Raw genomic sequence first — 22,598 nt, forward strand, 5'->3', positions numbered from 1 at the left:
TCGTCGAAACGAAGAAGATGGTGATTTTATTTTCGTCGATCCGTGAAGTTTTGAAGAATTGGTGTTGTTGCCGTGTGTTTGAGAGTGAGGGAGAGAGAGAGAGCTTGACGGGGAGAGAGGAAGAATGAAAAACAGGTTTGAGGAAGTCACGGAAAGGAAAAGGAAAAGGAGAAGAAACGTGCAACCCGTGTATGCACAGTGCCCTGTCTTTAATCATTCCACACAATCAAACAAACCGTCCAACTTTAATAAAGATTTAGGGTAATTAAACACACTTCACACATATGAAAATGTTAATTCGGGACGGGCTGTCACACATTTTGTTAAAATTATATATATGCGTGCAAATAATTTATCTATATTTTTATGTAAAATAATATGTAATTAAAAACAAAGAAAACGGAGATATTTTTAGAAAATCCGCGGGATTTTGTGGCTCGGCAGTCCCCCGGGTGGGTTGGCCACCCGCTACCTTTAATTTTGAATCAATTGGCTAAAAACATTTATTTATTTTGTAGGTAAACTATTTTTCATGTGATAATACATATATACTAGCCACATTTTGTTATTATTACATAGAGTGTGCAATCAATCGACATTCTTTTATTTTGTAGGTAAATTATTTGCATGTAGGTAAATTGTTATATATATATATATTTTTTTTTTTTTTTTTTTTACAAAATATTGGTATTTAATTAATTTTGAATAAAAATATTTATTTATTTTGTAGGTAAATTATTTTGCACGTGTTATTACATAATTTACTAGGAAATTATATTGTTATTATATATATGTTGTGCAAAATAATTTACCTATGTTATATTTAAAATATTGATAATTTTGGATAAAATAACTTTTTGATATTTATAGGATATACTAATTTACTTGTTAGCATCATGAGAAAACAAATATATAAGGACCAATGGTATCATGTAAATTTTTGTTATTAAATGCATAGGAATCATGACATTTAAATTTTTTTCCAAATCCCCATAAGGTATTTGAAGACAAATAATGTAAAATAAAATGTAGATAATAAGTGAGAGACTCAAGGTAAGTGTTATTAGGGGTAATTTAGACATAAAAAATACAAATTTTGCCAAGTCAAACTTAATTATGGATATTACTTAGTTGGAGCCTAATCATTGGGTTTTTGTTAGAAAAACTTACCATGATGGATTTTAGTTAAACAAAATTGAATTCTAAGGGGTGTAATCATATTTTTTGTTTATTTTATGATGTCATGTGCAGATCATGGTTGGTTTTAAGTTACTCATGTTTTGATGTTGCGCAACTCTGCAAGTGGGTTGCGCGCATGCAAGACATAAAACCTAACACCTCTCTCTCTCATTTTAGATGTAGAGAACAACTTGTATGAGTGTTCCGTCTCAATAATATATAGACATGTATAAACTCGTGTCACGCAATTTGTTTCTCTCGGTCAAACTCACAATTCCCATCTCGAAAACATAGTCAAAATTCAAACCACTGTGGTACAGCATATACCGATTCTTCACGTGAATGAAAATATTTTTGGACAACATATTAGGCAAGATATTTTGTTTAGACACTGAAATTTGTATGCTCGTACTCTCTGTATGTCTTGCCATTTTTGCTTGTGTACTTTACTAAGAATGAATACCAATTCAAACTTTGATCTGCATCTCTCTGAAACTTTCTAAGAACAGAGACAGAAGAAAGAGATCACTGCTTGGACACTAAGCTACCTCCAAGAATTAAAATATAAATTTCAAAATTTAAATATATAATTAGCTCAACTTCTCCACAAGACACCTTTTTGTAAGATGAAGACAATGTTTTCTCTCAACAATCCCAGAGAAATGCCCACAACGGTGTCGTCTTTGTTCTCAGCCTACGCCTCCTTCGCCGGATCCATGATGCTGGTCCGTTCCATTGCCAGAGACCTCTTCCCACAGCCCCTCCGCTCATACATTTTCTCAAAACTCTCTCGCCTTTTCAGTACCCCTTTCTCCTCCATAACTCTCGTCATAGAAGAGTTATCCGGTGCCGCACGCAACCAGGTCTACGCCACCGCCGAGGTCTACCTCCGGACCATCAACAACATTGCTCCTTCCACTCACCGCTTCCGTGTTGGAAAAAATATCCGGCAAAAGAACGTCAGCCTCGCCCTTGACAACAACGGACAGCTCGAAGACGCCTTTGACAATGTGAATCTGACGTGGCGTGTCAAGGTGAGGAAGGAAAAGTCTGGTGTTGAACAGCGTCAGTTCGAGCTGAGCTTCCACAAAAAACACAAAGACAAAGTGATGGAGTCCTACTTCCCCTACGTACTTGCTAGGGCTGACGCCATCAAAGAAGAGCAAAGGGTTGTGCAGCTTTATTCCCGCCATTTAATGTCTGATATTGATTTCAAAGGCAGGTGCACATGGGGTTCGGTGAATCTGGAGCACCCGTCTACGTTCGACACGATGGCGATGGACCCCGAGACGAAGAAGATGATTGTGGAGGATTTGGAGAGGTTTGTGAGGAGGAGGGAGTTTTACAAGAAGGTGGGGAAGGCTTGGAAAAGAGGCTACTTGCTGTACGGTCCGCCCGGGACCGGAAAATCCAGCTTGATTGCCGCCATGGCTAATTATCTCAAGTTTGATGTGTATGATTTGGAGCTCACTAGCATTCAAAACAACAATGAGCTGAGGAGGATTTTGTTGTCCACGACAAATCGTTCGATTTTGGTAATTGAGGATATCGATTGCTCTGTGGATATGCAGAACCGGGAATCGAATAAAAGGTCTCAAGATATCTCTCAACGATCTGCTTCTAACAAGGTTAGAGTCCTCAATAGTTCTCGTAAGTTTTTTAGTCTAATCTAATTTTTAGTGGATATTTAACTAACCTTCAATCCATAATCTTAGATGAATAGTATTTTACTATCGTCAAATCTTGTTGTTTGTAACTCTTTGTTAGCTAGATGATTTTGGAATAGATGTTATAACTCAATTTAACATGGTATCAGAATCATTGAGACGCTTATCTAATGTAGCTCAATTATACTGAGTAACATTAAGTAACAAATTTACACACTCTAATACAGTAGATTAAAGTAAAAATTCTGAAACAAAATCAGTTGGTTGCAAGGCACAAAATGTTATATGCATTGGGATAAGGCTTGCATTGCACATATAAAGCTAGGTGAAGATGATATTACATTACGTTCATTTTGGTTCGATTCGTTTCGGATTTCTTTTTACTGGACACTTTTCTTTTTTTTTTTTCTTTTTTTTCTTTTTTTTTTAAGCCTCAGTTTGGCTGTTTTTTTTTTTTGTGTTTGTTTTTTCAACCCACCCCTAATGATGATGCATTGACATGTTATGACAAATTGGATATAGCAGTTGACACTTTCAGGCCTACTGAATTTCACCGATAGGCTGTGGTCGAGCTATGGCGACGAGAGAATTATCGTGTTCACAACAAACCACAAGGATCAGCTAGACCCTGCATTGTTGCGTCCAGGTCGAATGGACCTGCACATTTACATGTCCTATTGCACCGCAGCTGGGTTCAGGATCTTGGCCTCCAACTACCTTGGCATTCAAGAAAACAACCGTCATCGCCTCTGCGGAGAAATTGAAGCGCTGATGGAGAGCACAGAGATTACCCCGGCAGAGGTTGCTGAGGAACTGATGAAAAATGATGATCCTAATGTGGCTCTTCAAGGACTTGCCAATCTGCTCAAATGTAAGAAGGCCGCCAAGAGCAATGAAACGGAGGATTAAGGGAAAGCAAGGAGATTAAGGTTCAGAGGAGTAATTAATTAAGCTAGTTTTCTTTCATCTATGCTTTTATAGACATCAACGTTAATTTCATGTCGTATCAGTTTGAACCTGGGATTAGTAATCCATCTGTTGTTCATATGTGCCCGTTAATTTGGTTAGTTCGTTTGAACTTAATTAAGCTAACCGAAAGTTAATCATGATGTTGTTTACTTTTATTCTTAAGTTCGCATGCTTGTTAGTAAGCACAACATTAATGTATGTGTCAGTATGAATTCCAGCTCAAACTCAATCCATCCAGCAGAGTTCTTAAATAAGAACAATCACCGTATAAAATGAGTATAAAACAAATATAAAGACAAAATGAATCCCTAATGGATCGGCAAATGAGTCTCTAAAGTATATGAGACTCACTGAATACTTGGTGTATATATCTAAATATAAGGACTGTATAGGGGCTCAACCTTCGTTAAAAAACAAGACTGACAACCTTGGTTTTTGTTGTGCGGTTGGAGTTCAATCGCTTCCCACGGGAATAGGATCCTCTTAGGATTCTTTTTGTGGGGATCTAGAATTAATGTTCGTTCATCGTACATTTTACAGTTTAAAATCATTTTATATTTTAAAATTTAAATTAAATATAAAAATATCTAACTAAAACTAATCTGATCGTGCGAAATACAATGAACATACATGATTAATTAATCTCTTAATCCTCATAAAAAGGATCCGGAGAGAATCCTGGTCCCCTCCCACGGCTCGCCTGCAGCTGGCCCAACAACTTGCTTGCTGCTGTACCAAACTCCCAGCGCACATGGCCTTTTACAAACGTGAAAACAAACATGGGTAATGACCGACGTCTCCCCTTAAAATTTCAAACGTTGTGGATTATTTCTCAAGGGCTTGTTTGGTATCTCGCAATCATTTTTCAAGTTGTGGTAAAAAGACAAGCATAAATTTAGGTTTTGAATGATGACCAAAAACAAAATCTAGGTTTTGAATGCTAGTGTTTTTTGGAAACTTCGTCGACAAGCGAAAAACATTTGGTGTCAAGATTTGAATTTTTTTTAATTAAAATGTTTATAAAAATATTTTACAACAACGTAATGTTAAATTAATTCAGAAAAAAATTAACATAAATAAAAAATGTGCATATAATCAAATTATCACATGAAATTGTAAAATTTCAAATTTAGGGCTTCTACTATAAGAACTCTATACTATTGGAGACAATATTCCTTAAAGGACACAAAGATTCTTTTTAAGTACTCAAAAGTGGTGATGGGAATAGGGACTCCCATTGGAGATGCTCGAACCTCCCAAAATCAAACTGAACCGGGTATACTTGGGTTGGTTTACGATTCTTGGCTAATTAATCTAATATGAAATTAAGTAGACCGGTTTATCTTATTTTTACTGTGTTAATTTTATTTTCTACATGTCTTATTCTTGATGGGTGATTCTATAGTGAATCTTATAGAATTGATCATGATATAAATGCTCAGGCAAACAAGGGTTGGCTTAGTTGGTAAGGTCCTTACCTTGTGTGTCGCCCCACCAAGGTTTGAGTCCTGTTGCCAGCAGTTTTTGTTGGTGTGCAATTTGTAAATTTCTACGTAAATCAGTGGCAGCTAGCAGTTAGGTGCCACGCATAGGCCTTTCCAGCTCGAAGTTGTGAATATACCCTGAAATTGGTGGTGAGAGTAACCAATCTCCCTCTAAACTTGTAGCAAACAAACAAAAAAACAACACAGAGAGGTTGAGGGAGCAACGGTTGGCAAATCTGAAGGGAGCAAGGATATTCCCGATTGGTGGGTTTGTACAAGAGATATATTAAACCCAATTTCTCAAAAGTCTAATAAATGTGAGCCAAACTAAACTCGACCAAACCAAATCAAACCATTTGTATATTGGTTCAGTTGATCAAATTGATACGGTCATTCTTGTGGAAGATCAAATGTACCTATCCGGTTAAATATAGGGCTCGATTTTTAAGATGTTCAAAGAAATTCAAATTGAACTAAATCATGCTCAACCCCAACTAAACCTCCACAATTAATGTATCAATTTCTAAAGCCTTGCTCTCCTGCGCATTTATTTCATAGAAGAGAATGACCAAGTTTTTTTTTTTTTTTTTTTGGGTCAACAAAGCGACCAACATTAAATTAAAGCTCATTTAGTTAAATCTCAACTATTCACTTGCGAAAAAAAAGAGAATTTTCACAATTCCCTATTCAACCAACAAGAACAAAAACAAAACTTTTGAGCCCATAATACCCACAGCCCAAAAACAACTTCTAAAGACTGGAGAAATTTTTTATTGTAATGGGAACATGGGTGGTACATCATGAGTTTTTATAGGAGTGGTGAGAAATTTTATTTTTTAAGTTATTAACTTTTTAACACATATACTCTACCATTTGTATAGTGACACGTGATGTATCATCCCGTCTACTAGTACACTGAAAAATCTCTCCAAAGGTTGCATGTGCAATGTGCAACTTCCAAATATGGACATGGATCCTCTCCGGATCCAGTTGTTCTAATCTATCTAGTTAAATCATCCGAGGCATTAAATTTGATCAAATGGCTAAAGTTATTATAACTTTTAAAGTGAACTTCTGATTGTAGCCGCTAGATCAAATTTCAATAACTCGGATGATTTGACTAGGTGAATTAGGACAACTGGGAGAGGATCCATGTCCTCCAAATACTAGACGTGAGTCAAACCTCCGGACCAAATTGGACTGTGCCTGTGCAATGTGCATCGCACCACAACAGCTCCTTCCAGCTCAACAAACAATAATGGTAGTCCCAACAAGAAAAGGACTAGAAATTGACTTAAGTTAAATTAAACCAATTACCACGTTTACTACTATTTCCAGTTTCAAACTGCATACCAAAAAGCATATATCAAACCCAATTAATTAGCTTAATTAAGTAGTTCTCAATTACTAACTCTATATCTAATTAACAACCTTCAAGTTCACTGCATGTCGTTGTACTTTGATTCTTTTTAGTAATTTGGAAACCAAGTTGAACCAGCTATTACTCTACTGCTTCACCTTCATCACTGGCATTGTGATCCGTCTTCGGCCTCTTCGCTTTTCTGGCCTCCTCCTCCTCCTCCTTTCTTTTTTCGCTCTCGATCCTCTTACGTTTGAGAAAATTGACAAGTCCTCCAAGGGCAACATCAACATCGTCGCTTTTCATGAGCTCCTCAGCAACCTCTGCAGGGGTCACCTCTGTGCTCTTGATCAACTCTTCGACTTCCCCGCAAAGACTATGAGGGTTGTCCTCATGAATATCGAGGTAATTAGAGGCGAAGACCTTGAATCCACTTGGAGTGCAGTATGACATGTGAATGTGCACGTCCATTCGCCCTGGACGTAGCAATGCAGGGTCTAACCGATCCTTGTGGTTGGTCGTGAACACGATAATTCTCTCGTCGCCACAACTCGACCACAAACCATCGATGAAATTCAGTAGCCCCGAAAGCGTCAACTGCGGCAGCCAATTTTTCAGGGTTAACAAATGAACATAACATCTAATCCGAAATCATCTAACAAAGACTTGAGGGACGAAAATCTAACATAGTACGGCTTTAATATGTACAAATTACCAAAGTATGAAATAAAAATCGGATTAGATATAAGCGATTACAAAAAATCAAGTACTAACTGAAGAGATTGACCTTGCTAGAAGTAGAACGTGTAGGGTCTTGAGACTTATCCTCCGAGTTATCCCGGTTCTGCAAATCCACAGTGCAATCGATATCCTCAATCACCAAAATCGAACGATTCGTGGTGGACAACAACAACTTCCTCAAATCACTGTTGTTCTGAACGCCACTGAGCTCCAAATCATACACATCAAACCTGAGATAATTAGCCATGGCGGCGATCAAGCTCGATTTTCCCGTTCCCGGTGGACCGTACAGCAAGTAACCCCTTTTCCAAGCCTTCCCAACCTTCTTATAAAACTCCTTCCTCCTCACAAACCTGTCCAAATCCTCCACAATCATCTTCTTCATCTCCGGTTCCATCGCCACCGTGTCGAACGTCGACGGGTGCTCCAGATTCACCGAACCCCATTTCCTCTTGCTGTACGAACGATCGTACTCGGAGCACAAATGGCTGGAGTAAAGTTTCACAACCCTTTCCTCTTCTTTGATGGCGTCAGCCCTAGCAAGCACGTACGGCAAGTAGGACCCTATCACTTTGTCCCTGTGCTTACTGTGGAAGCTGAGCTCGAACTGACATGTGTTCCCGTGCTTTTTATTCTCCGTCACCGTGTACTGCCATGTTAGATTGACGTTCTCGAAGGTGTCGGCGACTTGCTGGTTTTTGTCCATGGCGCAGCTGATGCTCCTCTGCCGGTTTGTTTTTCGGACACGGAGGCTTTTGGTAGAAGGGCTGATGTTGATGGTCGGAAGGTAGACCTCGGCGGCCTGGTAGACCAGATTGCAGGCAGCGCCGGAGTACTCTTCGATGACGAGAGTTATGGAGGAGAGGGGGGTGAAAAGGTAAGAGAGTTTGGAGGAAATGTATGAGCGGAGGGGCGGCGGGAGGAGGTCGTTGGCCATGGAGCGGACCAGCATCATGGACCCGGCGACGGAGGCGTAGGCTGAGAACAGAGACGACGCCGTGGTGGGCATTTCTTTAAGATTATTAAGAGAAAACATGTGTTGTAATCTTCTTCTTACAAAGTGGTGTCTTAAGAAGTTGAGAAGTCGAGAGCGAATTGTATGTATAATTTATAGAAGAAAATTGTGGTAATGATTCTTCAACTTTAATTAATTTAGAACAATGGTTTTTCAATTAAAAATCTATTACCATTGGTCATTCAACTCATCAAAATATGTAGCTATGGTCATTTTCGTCAACTTCATCAGAATTTTGTCAAAATAAGTTATGTTGGAAGGATCATGGTTACAATTGGGATCTCTCAACTCATCAAAACCTATAGCTATGATCATTTTCGTCAACTTCGTCAGAATTTTGTCAAAATGAGTTATGTTGAAATGACTATTGCTACAATTGGGTTAAATTTGAGAGACTATTGCTCCAATTGAGTTAAAACTAAGAGACCATTTCTCTAGTTGGATAAAAGTTGAGGGACCAATGATAATGAATTTTTAGTTGAGGGACTATAGCTGCACATTTTGATGAGTTGAGAGATCAATGATAATAGATTTTAAATTGAAAAACCTTGTTCCAATTGAATTAAAATTAAAAGATCATTACTATAATTTACTCAATTTATATTTATCAACTAATTATTGGAAGTTGCTTAATCTCCAAGCAGAGCGATATCTTTTTTCTGTCTGTTTTTTTTTTCAGAGTTTCAGTCTTGCAGAGAGAGAAAGCAGTTAGATGTAGTCAATTTTTTTTCCAAGAGAAGGAGTTTTCCAGACAAATTTGCCAACCTTTCATTGCCTTAAAACGCGTGATAAATTGACCAGACAAAAAATAAAATAAAAAAAAAATGTTTTTATTTTTATTTTTTACTGTCATTAATCTAGGTCTTTAACATCTTAATATGTATACTTGAGATCGTAAAAATGTTACTCTTATTATATTTTTTTTCACACCACATTTATTACCATCTCTATAATAGAGATGAATCTACATGTGTTGGTGAGTCTTATTTCATTAAAAAGATAATACAAATTTGGTATAAAAGTATGATGAGTGTTGTGTTACTCAATAATAAAGAGCACAATATTGCTATGTCCCACATGATTTGAATCGTATGAATAAAAGGGAATTTTCCTCACAGATCTTTGACGTGCAAGTTGGATCAATGAGAGCAACTTATATGATATAGACATTTTATCATGATTATTTAACTTATTTCTCACATTAATAATACAATGACACGTGAAAGAAAACTACCGTATATCTTTTTACTTTTTCACACTAACATCGATACAAGTCCATTTCACACATGACCCTTTTGGTCTCATTAAAAATAACACATGGTCTTTGACTCTTGATCCACAAACATCTAAAAGAAAGATGGGCCGGGTCACAAGGCCCACAATATCAACCCGAGAGGCTTCATCACCGAGCGCCAGACGTAGGTTACCGAGTGATGTAACAAATACGCCCAGCCTACCAACTCTTCAGTCTTAATCATTAACGATGAAGATGAACACTCGGCCTGATCATTTTCCGACCGCTCAAACCGTCCGCAGGAATCGAAGCAAACCTTGGTGTTAGAAGTTGGGTTTTGTTTCTCTCATTGCCGGTTTTGTATATCAACGCTGCAACAATCGATCCCCAGTCCTCGATCACCAAAATCGAACGATATGTAGTAGACAACAACACCCTCTTCAATATATAGTCAGTGGAAGGATTACTAATCTCGAAATCATACACATCAAACTTGAGATAACTAGCCATGGCAGCGATCAAGCTCGATTTTCCAGTGCCGGGAGGACAATACAACAAGTAGCCTCTTTTCCAAGGCTTCACAATCATTTTCTTCATCTCGGGGTCCATTGCCATCGTCTCAAACGTAGCGGGGTGCTCTAGATTTATCCAGCCCTATGTACCATTGTCGCCATCATCGTACGAATATAAATGACGAGAGCAAAGCTTCACAACCTTCCTTAATGGCATTCGCCGGAAGGCAAGAAGGTGTCCGTCACTTTGTGTTTTTTGTGAAATGTCAGCTCAAAGAACTGGCGCTTCGAACTTTCGCCGGACTTCTTTTTTTTCTTCTTGGTGATAAATATCCAACATCCTGCAAAACGCAGACATAGGCTGAGAACAGGGAGAATGCTATTGTGAGCAGATTTTTTTGATCAAACGAAAACATTTTGGTAATTTCAGATTGGTGTGATAGGGAGAAGGATGATGACACCAATGAAAGGTTATTTACTCATCAAGCAACAACTTAGATTTTATGCAAAATGATTAATTTTATTTGATCCCTCGTCACGACAAACAAATAAAATAAATCATCTGCTTATTAAGCAACCTAATCAGCCGCCACCGTGAGTGCAAAGGACACCCAAATACACTCCATGAGAAATTTGCACATCCATTAACATTGACCAATAAGGGTAGAGGGAATTTGACCGAGTTACACAATAAGGGGTATCAAATCCAACACAAATATTACACGTCTCAGTCCATTCGTGTGAATCAAACCTGAGAAGTTAAAAGAAAAATACTACTAGACTGTATTAATAACTGGTCTCCTATTAGACGATAAAACATTCACCAACACTCATTTTATCCTAAAGCCACCTCCAATAAGAAGAATTTTCTTTATAAATAGTGTTTTCTAATCCACCTACCACGAGTTTTAACACGGTGCACTAAACTACAAAGAAGAGGATTTGAACTTGAGTACAGAGTAGGTAGGGGATTGCTCTTCTCATAGTTTAGATTAAACTAGAATATCACTTTGTCACAACAAAGAAAAAGGTAGGTCTAACTCTGTTGCTGCAATTCCCTCTAATTTTCCTGTGTTTACATTCTTGAATTCACAGAACCAAGTTGAGCAAGTCACTACATCAGGTAAGGTATCACAAAAGAGAGATTGAAACTAGCTATGGCTTTCCAAAAGTGTTAAGGGTTAATTATCTAAGATTGAAACATTAAACTCGGAAATGGGAGCATCAGGATTTAGACCATGGAAGACGGAAGTGCAGCAACTTTTTGATCCCTTTCCTGCGACGACATTGCTTCTTGACCTGCGGCAGCGATGTTTTCTTCTTCTTGCTTTTGGCCTTCTTTCCCTTGAGCAGATTGACAAGTCCTTGAAGAGTAACATCAGCATCATCACTCTTCATCAGCTCCTCAGCAATCTCTGCTGGGGTGACCTCTGTGCTGTCAATCGGCCCTTCAATTTCTCCACAGAAGCAATGGCGGTTGTTGTCTTGAATGCCAAGGTAGTTAGAGGCCAAGGTCCTGAACCCAGCTGTGGAGCAGTAGGACATGTGAATATGCAGGTCCATTCAACCTGGACGCAGCAATGCCAGGTCTAATCGATCCTTGTGGTTGGTGGTGAACACAATGATCCTCTCAGCTCCACAGCTTGACCACAACCCATCTATGAAGTTCAGTAGGCCTGATAGTGTAACCTGAAAATTAGATCATCACACGTAAACTTCTAACACCATGTCAATGCCCATTTAACGGTAATACGATAAATAAGGAAGATACTTCAGTGTAATCATAGTTACGTGACTAGAAACAGGCCCAAATTCCATCAAACTAACATATAAAAGTCCTGATTAGGCCTTAATAACAATTGTTAATTACAAAATTACAACTAAAAGAACCTAGGAGGAATAGGGATCATCAAGCTACTGCAATCAAAACTTGTAATTTACCCTTTTATATAACAAAGATTGGAGCTTGATTAGGAATTAGTTGCAATTGTATATTATAAAGGCAAAACTAAAACAACCTAATTGGAAAAGGGTTTCCGCCTACTGCAGTAAAAAATCGTAATTTAGCCTTACATATAGTAAAAGATTATTCATCAAACATAAGAAATTCAGGAAACGAGTACCAACCCGGCTCCGGTTCGAATCGGGATCAGAATCCGAATCTGAATCTGAACCCCGGTTGCCAACAACCACCCTGCAAGGCTGCAACAATCAATGTTCTCAATGACCAAAATAGAATGATTGGTAGTGGACAGCAAAACCTTCTTTAATTGAGAGTCATTATAAATACTAATGAGCTCCAAATCATACACATTAAACTTGAGGTAGTTAGCCATGGCGGCGATCAAGCTCGATTTTCCGGTCCCCGGCTGCCCGTACAGCAAGTAGCCCCTTTTCCAAGCTTTCCCCACCTTCTTATAGAACTTCTTTCTCCACACAAACCTCTCCAAATCCTCCACAATCATTTTCTTCATCTTCGGGTCCATCGCCATCGTGTCGAACGTCGACGAGTGCTCCAAGTTCTCCGACCCCCATTCAGAATTCGCCACGTCATCGTCGTTGTATCTCGACCAGATGTGGCGGGTGTAGAGCTTCAACACCTTCTCCGCTGCTTTAAAGGCGTTAGCCTGAGTGAGAACATAAGGCAGGTATGAGGAAATCACTTTGTCCATGTGTTTCTTGTGAAACGTCAGCTCAAAATACCGCATTCGGATGTCCTGTCGTTCTTCCCCTTCTTGGTCTCCGTGATAAACTGCCACTTGAGCTTGACGGCGCCGTCGAAAGTGTCAGAGACTTCTTCGTCCTTGTCAATGGCGACGCCGATGTTCTTCTTCCGGGGAGCCTTGCTGATACGAAGGCGCTCAGTGTGGGGGCCGATCTTCGCCTGGAGGTAGAGCTCGGCAGCGTCGAAGACTTGGTTGCGGGTCATGCCGGAGAGCTCATCGACGACGAGAGTGAGGTCGCAGGAGAAGAGAGGTGCAAAAAGGTAGTTTAGGGCTTTGTAGATGTAGGAGCGGAAGGGGGCGGGGATGAGCTCACTGGCGACGGAGCGGAAGAGCATCATGAATGTGGCGACGGAGGCGTAGGCGGAGAACATAGACGACGCCGTTGTCGGCATCTGGTCCTTCAGGTTGTAGAGAGAACATTTTTTGGCGGTTTTCTGAAAAATGGTGGGTTGGAAAATGGAGGAGATTGAAATGGAGAAAATATAGAGGGATTTGATTGGAATTAAATTTTAAATTATAAAGCTTGTTTTATTTTTTAGAAAACTAATTAAAAGGGTCTGAAAATTTTGATAAAATAAAGGGTAAAGTGAATAATAATATTATTGATTTTTTAGTGTAAAAATATAATTTTTAATTAAAATTAACAATACTGCCAACTTTTCATTAAATTTTTTTTTTTTACCAACAGTAACAATAGAGTTATTTTATTAAATAGTTAGTTGCTAGAATAAAGAGGATTAAACTCGTCACATAATGCATAAATATATTACTTTTTGACAGTGCAATAAAGCGCTTTTGTAATTTATGGAGCTGGTGGGTGTGGACGCAGAGGGAAGGTCTGTTTTCAGAGTTTGAGACATGTGCTTTGGTGCAGAGCCAACATGATCGATCCTTTTGGTAAGAATCTTGAGAATCTAAATCGTGTTCGTTCATCGTATGTTATGTGATTAGTTTTTATTAAATACTGTTTGTATTTAATTTTAAATAAAAATATTTAAAATAACTTTTGACCGCATAATATATGATGAACGAATATGATTTACAGATCATTGAGATCCTCACAAAGAGGATCTGGCAAGAATCCGGATTCGAAGCAGAGTTCTAAATTTTTCATAGATGTGATGATTTTTATTTTTTTTATTTTTATTTTTGGCTAAGAGAAGAATGGTATGGACTGTTTTGTAATTAAATTGGGTTATTGAGCTGATGTTGCAGCAGCGGTTTTTTACGGCCAAAGGAAAGGTGGAGTAAAAGTAAAATAGTCACTATTATGGTCTTAGGCCATCTCCAACCGAAGGAGGATCAGATGACTCATTTTAGCCTTATAGCCACCCAAGAAATTAATATTTTAATAAACAGTGTCAGGCCATATTTCTTACCATCTTCAACCGAGGGGTTAGAGGGTCATAGGCCAAACATAGCCCTGTGACAAAACACCATCTCCAACTAAGGGGGCCAAATGGCCATAAAGCCAAACATAATTTGTTATTTTAATTGAATTAATATGGTTACTTAAATTAAACTACCTCAATAATTTTTTGAGATGGAATCTAAATAATTTTTCGAGTTGGAATCTTAATAATTTTATGTCTCAGATTTCAAGTGTTACATGTCGATCTGTGAGTAACTTTGCAGATTTCTTGTCAACAAGGAATCTCAATAATTTTACGTCTTGGATTTCGAGTGCCATTTGTCAATCTGTGAGTAACTTTGCAAATTTCTTGTCGATAAGGAATCTCAATACTTTTACGTCTTAAGCTTCGAGTGTCACGTGTCAATCTATGAGTAACTTTGCAGATTTCTTGTTGATAAGTAATCTCAATAATTTTTCGGATAGGATTTCAAGTGCCACATGCTGAGATGTAATTGGTTGTGGGAATTTTAGATAGGATTTTTATCTGCGTGACACTTCTTATCTTCAGCTTCAAATGTCTATAAATAGGGTGGATATTGGCCTATAATTCACACACCTTTAACTTTGCCCTCTCCAATATCTCTTTCAATTCAAGTTTGCAATGAATTCCAATATATGGTATGTTTGAGTCTACATGCCTTAATAATCTTGGTGAATTTTGTCACACAGTTGTTCAGCTTTACAAAAAGGAGTACCTTAGTCAACCAAATTAAGCAAATCTAGATCGGCTCCTTCACAAAGTTGAAGATCGTGGCTTTTCGGGCATGATAAGGTCATTAGATTGCATGCATTGGCAATGGAAGAATTGTCCCACTAGATGACAAAAAGGCTTTAGCGGAAGATTGAGAAAGCCAACTATTGTGTTAGAGATGGTTGTGTCATTTGACACATGGATCTGGCATACTTTCTTTGGAGTCTCAGAATCCCAAAATGATATTACAGTTCTTGGGCGTTCACCCCTCTTCAATAACCTAACAGAGGGTAAATCACCTCAACTTGACTACTACGTCAACGGACATCAATACAACATGGGGTATTACTTGGCAGATGGCATATACCCAAAGTGGGCGACACTTGTCCAATCAATTGCAAACCCTGCGGATGACGCCGAAAGGTGGTTTACCTTACACCAAGAGGCATACCGAAAAGATATTGAGAGAGTTTTCGGTATTATACAAGCACGGTTGAAGATCATTAAGGAACCAACAAGAGGATGAAGTCAAGAAAATTTGAATTCCATCATGATGTCATGCATCATATTACACAAGATGATTGTGAAGGGTGAGCGAGATGATATATTGATGGAGAGTCTGATGATGACCAAGAGGATCCAAATAGATCAAGAAAAGCTCGTGCAAAAATATACGATGTGCCTAATTTGCCTTTGAATCCAAGAACTGGTAATATCTCTTTAAATGAGTACATGAGACGTCATAGGATGATACGTTGGCATGCCACAAACAAGTACCTATAACAGGATCTTGTTGCATATCTTTGGGTCAAAAGAAGCATAGAATAGATGTTTAAGTTTTATGTTGTTAAATGATTTTTTTTTTAATGTTGTTTAAGTTTCATGTTGTTAAATGTTGTTTAATGTTACTTAATGTTATTTAATGTTTTTAATATTGTTTAATGTTGTTTAATGTTACTTAATGTTATTTAATGTTGTTTAATGCTTATGTAGTTATAGGAAAAAAAAAAGAATTAAAACTTTTTTTTTTTTTTTAAATTGTGAAAAAAAAATATTGTAAAAAATCAAATTTAATGTCTATCTGACGTCAGCAATTAGCCATTGGGATTCAAAATGTTGGACCGCCCGTGGCTGGTTGGCTGGCTGGTTTGGGTGAGTCGATTAACCCAATTCTCCAATTGTGGCCCAATGGGACCCACGAACCTTTTGGCCTAGCTTTTGGTTGGAGACGGTTTTCATGTCATTTTGGACTATTTTCAGCTCTATGACCCTCTGGCTTGATCGGTTGGAGATGACCTTAGAAGTTTGATTTGGGACTCTCTAAATTTTGATGCACCTGTCAGGCTGTCACCTTCATCTTGGAATTTTTTTTATTGTAACGGGAATACGAGTGGTATACAACTTCCTTTTATGTAAGTAGTGGGAAATTTTATTTTTTAAGTTATTAACACTTTAACGCACATATCCCACCATTTATATAGTGACATGTAGTGTAATATCCTATGTTCCAATCACACTAAAAAAATCTCTCCTTCACCTCATTTTAGCTGTGAACCCAAGCAAGAATAGTTATGATCAATTAATATTAGCATTTCTTATATGAATGAAGACCAGCTTGGTATGAATTGAAAATTAGGGTATATGTACAAGGAAACGATAACAATGCATTGTTTTTCTCCCTCTATCATGTTTGTAGTTTCAATTGGATTTATTCAATGTAATTGCTTTCGATTAGTCCATAAGAGTTTGAAAATTAAAAAATGGTGCCTAGACTACCTAGTCCGTCCATATCCGGTTAGGCATTCGTCTAGATTGCAACTCTCACTTAGATATAAAATAGATAACTTTTACTTTCCATTATGTTCTAATGCCTTATACACTGTATGTCATTCTACTTTTCAATTTATGTATCACAATGCAATTAGGAAGTATAAGCAGACATTTAATTATACGATATCTATTAAATTTACTTAAATCCGTCTAGACCCCGTTTAACTGTCTAAGCGTTGGGTCCCAATCTACTGTCCGACTAGCACATAACATCTTTTAAAACCTTATGAAAGATAAGTGTGTGGTTGGTTTCTTAAGTACAATTGAGATGTAAAATGGAAGATATATTGAGCCTTTGAACGCTTAAAGGCCCATAGCCGTGATTTACGTGTGTGGTTAATGCGAGGTCGTCAAAGTCAATACGGATGAGGCCCAAAATGTAAACAGGATAGGGACAATAAGGAAGCCTAAATCCCCAATAGCCTATTTACTATCAAAGATCTTTGAGGCTTACGTGAGCCGAATAAATTAGTGACGAACTCACAGTTTATGATATCTGAACTTGACATCTAATTTATAAATGAAGAGAAATATTACTCGACAATATTAAGTAGATTGAGGCTTGTTTTATTTTTCTATTGTTTGAGAGGATAATAAAATAAAAAACAAAATATGACGTGGAGAAGTAAATACTCTTATCACTCGAGCTGTTGGAAGCCCACAAGTGTCTTGTTTTTTAATGGAAAATCAAAATGCGAATGAAATTATTCATGTGTCTAGTTTAGAAAACCAGTTGAATAATTTGAATCTCTAAAAATTCTCATAAGAAGACAGATTCATTGTCCGGCATAAGTCATTCATTTGGCAAAGAGGGCAGAACAAAACCTAACATATTCTGTATCATTCAAGTAAAGCAAGCCATTACATCATATTCAAAGTTTTCAAATGCAGCGAGCCCTTGCCGTCGTCGTTAACATTGTCCTCAACATCCGTTTTCTGCATTGCTGCTTCCTGATCTTTAATTTGGTTACTCTCTTCCTCCTTTGTTCGCTGCCTCTCGGCCTTCTTACATTTGAGGAAATCAACAAGTCCTTCGAGCACCACATCAGCGTCATCGCTCTTCATGAGCTCCTCAGCAACCTCTGCAGGGGTCACCTCCGCGCTCTCTATCAACCCTTCAATTTCCCCACAAAGCCAATGATGGTTTTCGTCACCAATGCCAAGGTAGTTCGAGGCCAAGACCTTGAATCCACTTGCAGTGCAATACGACAAGTGAATGTGCACGTCCATTCGTCCTGGACGCAACAATGCAGGGTCTAACCGATCCTTGTGGTTGGTAGTGAACACAATAATTCTCTCGTCACCACAGCTCGACCACAAACCATCAATAAAGTTCAATAGGCCCGAAAGCGTCAATTTGGTTTGAGATGATTGTTGTTGCTCTTCCGATTCACGATTTTCGACATCAATGCTGCAATCAATGTCCTCAATTACTAAAATCGAACGATTTGTAGTAGACAACAATACCCTCTTCAATTCCGAGTCTCCGTAAATACTAGAAAGCTCCAAATCATATATGTGGAAATGAAGATAATTTGCCATGGCCGCGATCAAGCTAGATTTTCCAGTGCCGGGAGGACCGTACAGCAAGTAGCCTCTTTTCCAAGCCTTCCCCACCTTCTTATAGAACTCCCTCCGTCTCACAAACCTGTCCAAATCATTTTTCATCATCGTTTTAAGCTCAGGGTCCATCGCCATTGTTTCAAACGTAGCCGGGTGCTCCAGACTTATCGAACCCCAATCATGATTGTCATCATCATCGTAGTTCGGATATGAATTTCGTGTATAAATTTTCACAACTCTGTCTTGTTCTTTAATTGCATTGGCTCGATCAAGCACGTAAGGCAAGTAAGAGAGGACAACTTTATCCTTGTGCCTCTTGTGGAATATTAGCTCGAATTGACGTTTTTGATCATGACCAGGATTATTATCGGATTCAATGCAGACGTAACGCCATTTTAGGACAATGTTATCGAAGGTATCGATGACTTCTTGGCCTTTTTCGATGGCGAGGCTGATGGTTTTCTGTCGTGGTGTTTTGCTGACCCGAAGACGTTCGTTTAAGGGACTGATCTTGGTTTGAAGGTAGACGTCCGCGGCCTCATAGATTTGGTTTCTTGTCATGCCGGCGTTCTCGTCAATGACCAGAGTTAGGTCATGGGCAGCCGAGAGAGGGGTGAATAGATGGAGAAGGACCGATTCTATGTACGCCCGGACCCTGTCGGGTACAAGGTTCATGAGTTCGTTGGCCGCGGTGCGGACCAACATCATGAATGCAGCGAAGGAGGCATAGGCTGAGAACAAGGAGGACACGTTTGTTGGCATTTCTTTGAGATTGAGAGATGTAAACATTTTGTTTTTCCAAGATGTGCAGAAAAATGAAGTAATGAGGCGTTTTAATTTGTAGTGAGAAGTATGAGAGACAAAATTAAATTTTGTGAAGCAAATATGGAAAAAAGTCTGCACCTTTTTTTGCTTAGTTTCGAAGCAAATTCTCTCTTCTGATTATTTAGACGCGGCTAAGTTCTCTAGTTGCTTAGTCTAGAAGCAATTTCTCTCTTCTGATTACTTTCTCCTCCTCAATTTGCCGTAATATTGTTTATAGCCTATACTTGGACAAACAAGGTATGGGTGTGACTCGTGTGATGTAGTATTTCTGTTGCGGCCTAGATTTTAGAGAGAGAGGAAGGAGAAGGCTCGTGTGATGTAGTATTTTGGTTGCAGCCTCAAGTGAATAAGCAAATGCTTTAACCAACTTAACTGCAACTTACTTACAATCTCTATTTAGGGTTACACAATCATACTATACTAAAATTAATTGTAATATTTTTCAATTATTATGTAATTAATCAAAACAAAGGAATAATTTCAAATAATTATAACCTAATTAGTAATTATATTCCTTTTTCCATTTGGTTCAACGACCCTTGAGATTTCAATCAATAATGTTCTCTTTGAAGCTTGCATTTTGTTTCTTTAACATTCAAATCTGGTTATATTAGAATGTTAAGAAAAAAAATACAAGCTTCAAAGAGAACACTATTCATTTAAATATGACAGGTCCTCAAATCAAAAGAACTTGAAAGCAAAAACTAAGGTCAACTTGACCAATCTATGAATATGATATATAGCCACTAGATATGTACCTATGGTAATGACCATAACGTAAATGTTTTTGTTGAACTCAATGGCTCATTATGTGACTTGGCACAATCATGTATCCTAGAGTAGAATATTGTTGTTTTAACCAAAAATAAAAAAAAATTAAAGTTCAAAAACACACAAGTTTTTTTTTTTTTCTTTTTCTCTTATACGTCCACAAGTTTTTGTTTTTGACCATCATATTAAATTAAACATGAGTGTGTAAAAGGAAGAAACTGACATATGGTAATCATTTCCTTATAAAAAGAAAAAGAGTTGAACCCTCTCAAGACTAGTCGAGAAATGCTCCAAGTCCTATTGCTCTCAAGTGGTCATTTAGTATTACAATATAGTAATATTCATTTTTTTATTTTAAGTGAGAGAACTTAATGCGAATCTCGTGAATAACAAATTCGATACCAATTTATTTCCTCACTCGAGTGGGTTAAATTTCATAAAGCCCAAAAAAGAGAGCTTGTGCACGTCGGTCTGGCACGTAAGGTTAATTTGTTTCTCTTGTTGCATAGAAATTGTGAATTATGGTTAGGAAAGTCTAGATATATAGCTAGATTGAGCACGTCGATGGAGATGCTCTTGGTTGATAATTGCAATATTCTTTATAAGATGATAAATTATTTAAATAATAGAACTTAACTATCATAAACCAACTACTCTAAGTCATTAACACATAATATAATAGACTACCCTTCTATGGGACCAAAAACACTAACAGGAAGAGATGGAGCTTCAAATTTATCTCAAAAGATGCACGGCAGACAGCACAGGTGCCGAAAGTTATAAGCATACAGCACAGCACAGGTGCCCAAAGTTATCAGCAGACAGCACAGGTGCCCAAAGTTATCCGCAGACAGCACAGGTGCCCAAAGTTATCCGCAGACAGCACAGGTGCCCAAAGTTATCCGCAGACAGCACAGGTGCCCAAAGTTATGGAGTGATTGAACAAAGTCCTATCAAAGTTGTGGTCTTTTCGGTGCTTCATGAGTTGGCCATTGTTGGTAATTGTTGACGAATACATTGGTTTTCTGGGCTACTGTTGTTACAGATATTTAAGGACATGAATTATCATGTGGAAAGTGTGCAAATTTTGTTATGTTAATGCCTTTTCTTTGGGTTTCTGTATAATGACGTGCCTCTGTTTTTGTCAACCGGGACTGTTAGTTTCTTTTCTTGTGGTTTTTATAAACAAAATTGCTGCGAAGAGTCTGTTATCGTGTAGAGGAGTTCACTTTTACTGCAGAAATTGCTGATTCAAGTTGACTGCAAGTCCCCTGAGGTAAGAATTTGTTTTCTTGTTTGAGCTAGTTAAATTGTACTTACCTAACTATTGAAAGTTTCATGTTTCTTTGTGATATTAATTTCAATCTTTATTTATGAATGTAGCTGTTGGAATGCAGGATCCTCTCACAATCTCCCCCTGAAATGAAAGTGAGTGGTGAACTCTTGTTAGCACAAGGTGCCTTAGGATATCTCTAATGGGAGTTCCTATTTAGAGCACTTCCACTGAGGTGCAAATGTGCTAGCATCCGGTCAAAAAACCAAGTTGGGGTCAGTCCATTCACTCCAGACCACAAACTTGCCTGACACCCAGCCCAAGTTAGGCAACAAACCAGCCTATTTTTGACAGACCCAGAGACCGGCCCATTTGGCTAGATCGTGCAGTTCACTCACCAGTGGGTGCAAGTAGGCGACATGGGTGCAGGCGGCGGGGCCTGTTGTCCGATCACAGATCAACGGTCCACGTTTTTTCCCCAAAAATAAAAAAATAAAAAGGCCCAACGGTCAGAATTATGACCGTTAGCCACGTGGCAGCTCATTGGCTCTTGGATTTGAATATTTTTCAAATCCAACAGTTCAGATTAATTAACTACATTAAAATTTCTTAAAAATTATGAAAAAATACAGAAAAATTATTAAAAAAATACATAAAATTATTATTATTTTTTTTTTATAAATACCTAACCCTCATCTTCCACCTTACACCACATTTCAATATTTTCTACACTTTCTACATTTAAATATTTTCTACACTTTGAGAGAAAAAAATGTCTACGTGGAAGCTCATTGAAGATGTTACATTGTGTGAATGTTGGGTTCACACAACTCATGACCCAATTACGGGTAATGAGATGAATAAGCGAGAAATGTGAAGTAAAATTACGAAAGCTTTTTGCAATGTACATGGAAAAGACGCTAGAAGTAGTCAAGATCTTCAAGGTCGTTGGAAAAAACTCAACGCATCCTTTACTTGTTGGAAAAACGCCATCTCTCATGCTTCCGGTAATCTATGTAGTGGGACAAGTTTAGCAGATCAGGTGACAATATTTTTATTTATTTATATGTATTCCACCCGCATCAATATTTTAGTTTATTTATTTGAATCCTTTTCTGTCGCCATAAGCTCTTTGCCTCGCACTTGAATAGTTTTACCAAGTCTAGTACATGCAGTCGATGCTTCCAATCATGCCAGGAAAGCCTTGCATCTAACCCTTCCTCAGAAGCCTTCGCATGTCCCTTGGCGTGGGTGTCCGGAGGTACTCATTGGTGTACAGGGCTTCAATTGCAGAGCAAAACCGCATCAGGGACTTCAAAACAGTTGTTTTTCCCGTCCTCGCGA

At 38.1% G+C, this 22,598-nt stretch overlaps 5 protein-coding genes and 1 pseudogene across 5 annotated transcripts; 2 read left to right on the forward strand and 4 right to left on the reverse strand.

Annotated features, from left to right (window-relative positions):
• Window positions 1-1,714: 1,714 nt before the first annotated feature.
• Window positions 1,715-3,978, forward strand: LOC137747491 (AAA-ATPase At2g18193-like). The gene is made up of 2 exons (XM_068487613.1): window positions 1,715-2,807; window positions 3,372-3,978. Exons 1-2 carry the CDS (start codon window positions 1,806-1,808, stop codon window positions 3,753-3,755), a joined length of 1,386 nt encoding a protein of 461 aa, XP_068343714.1. The 5' UTR covers window positions 1,715-1,805; the 3' UTR covers window positions 3,756-3,978.
• Window positions 3,979-6,598: 2,620 nt separating this feature from the next.
• On the reverse strand, window positions 6,599-8,527 carry LOC137747490 (AAA-ATPase At2g18193-like). The gene is made up of 2 exons (XM_068487612.1): window positions 7,447-8,527; window positions 6,599-7,256 (listed from the first exon to the last, which is right to left on the reverse strand). Exons 1-2 carry the CDS (start codon window positions 8,434-8,436, stop codon window positions 6,801-6,803), a joined length of 1,446 nt encoding a protein of 481 aa, XP_068343713.1. The 5' UTR covers window positions 8,437-8,527; the 3' UTR covers window positions 6,599-6,800.
• Window positions 8,528-11,385: 2,858 nt separating this feature from the next.
• Window positions 11,386-11,979, reverse strand: LOC137747799 (AAA-ATPase At2g18190). Its single transcript, XM_068487944.1, is given in 2 exon segments — window positions 11,386-11,850; window positions 11,953-11,979. Coding segments are annotated over 2 exon segments (492 nt in total).
• On the reverse strand, window positions 11,846-13,337 carry LOC137748727 (AAA-ATPase At2g18193-like; annotated as a pseudogene).
• Window positions 13,338-15,170: 1,833 nt separating this feature from the next.
• On the forward strand, window positions 15,171-15,518 carry LOC137747800 (uncharacterized). The gene has a single exon (XM_068487945.1). It carries the CDS (start codon window positions 15,171-15,173, stop codon window positions 15,516-15,518), a length of 348 nt encoding a protein of 115 aa, XP_068344046.1.
• Window positions 15,519-17,572: 2,054 nt separating this feature from the next.
• LOC137749007 (AAA-ATPase At2g18193-like) lies at window positions 17,573-19,275 on the reverse strand. Its single transcript, XM_068489186.1, has one exon. The coding sequence runs from the start codon at window positions 19,172-19,174 to the stop codon at window positions 17,684-17,686; it is 1,491 nt and encodes a 496-aa protein (XP_068345287.1). The 5' UTR covers window positions 19,175-19,275; the 3' UTR covers window positions 17,573-17,683.
• Between the last annotated feature and the right edge of the window lie 3,323 nt (window positions 19,276-22,598).

Source organism: Pyrus communis, chromosome 10, assembly GCF_963583255.1.
Source record: "Pyrus communis chromosome 10, drPyrComm1.1, whole genome shotgun sequence".
NCBI lineage: Eukaryota > Viridiplantae > Streptophyta > Magnoliopsida > Rosales > Rosaceae > Pyrus > Pyrus communis.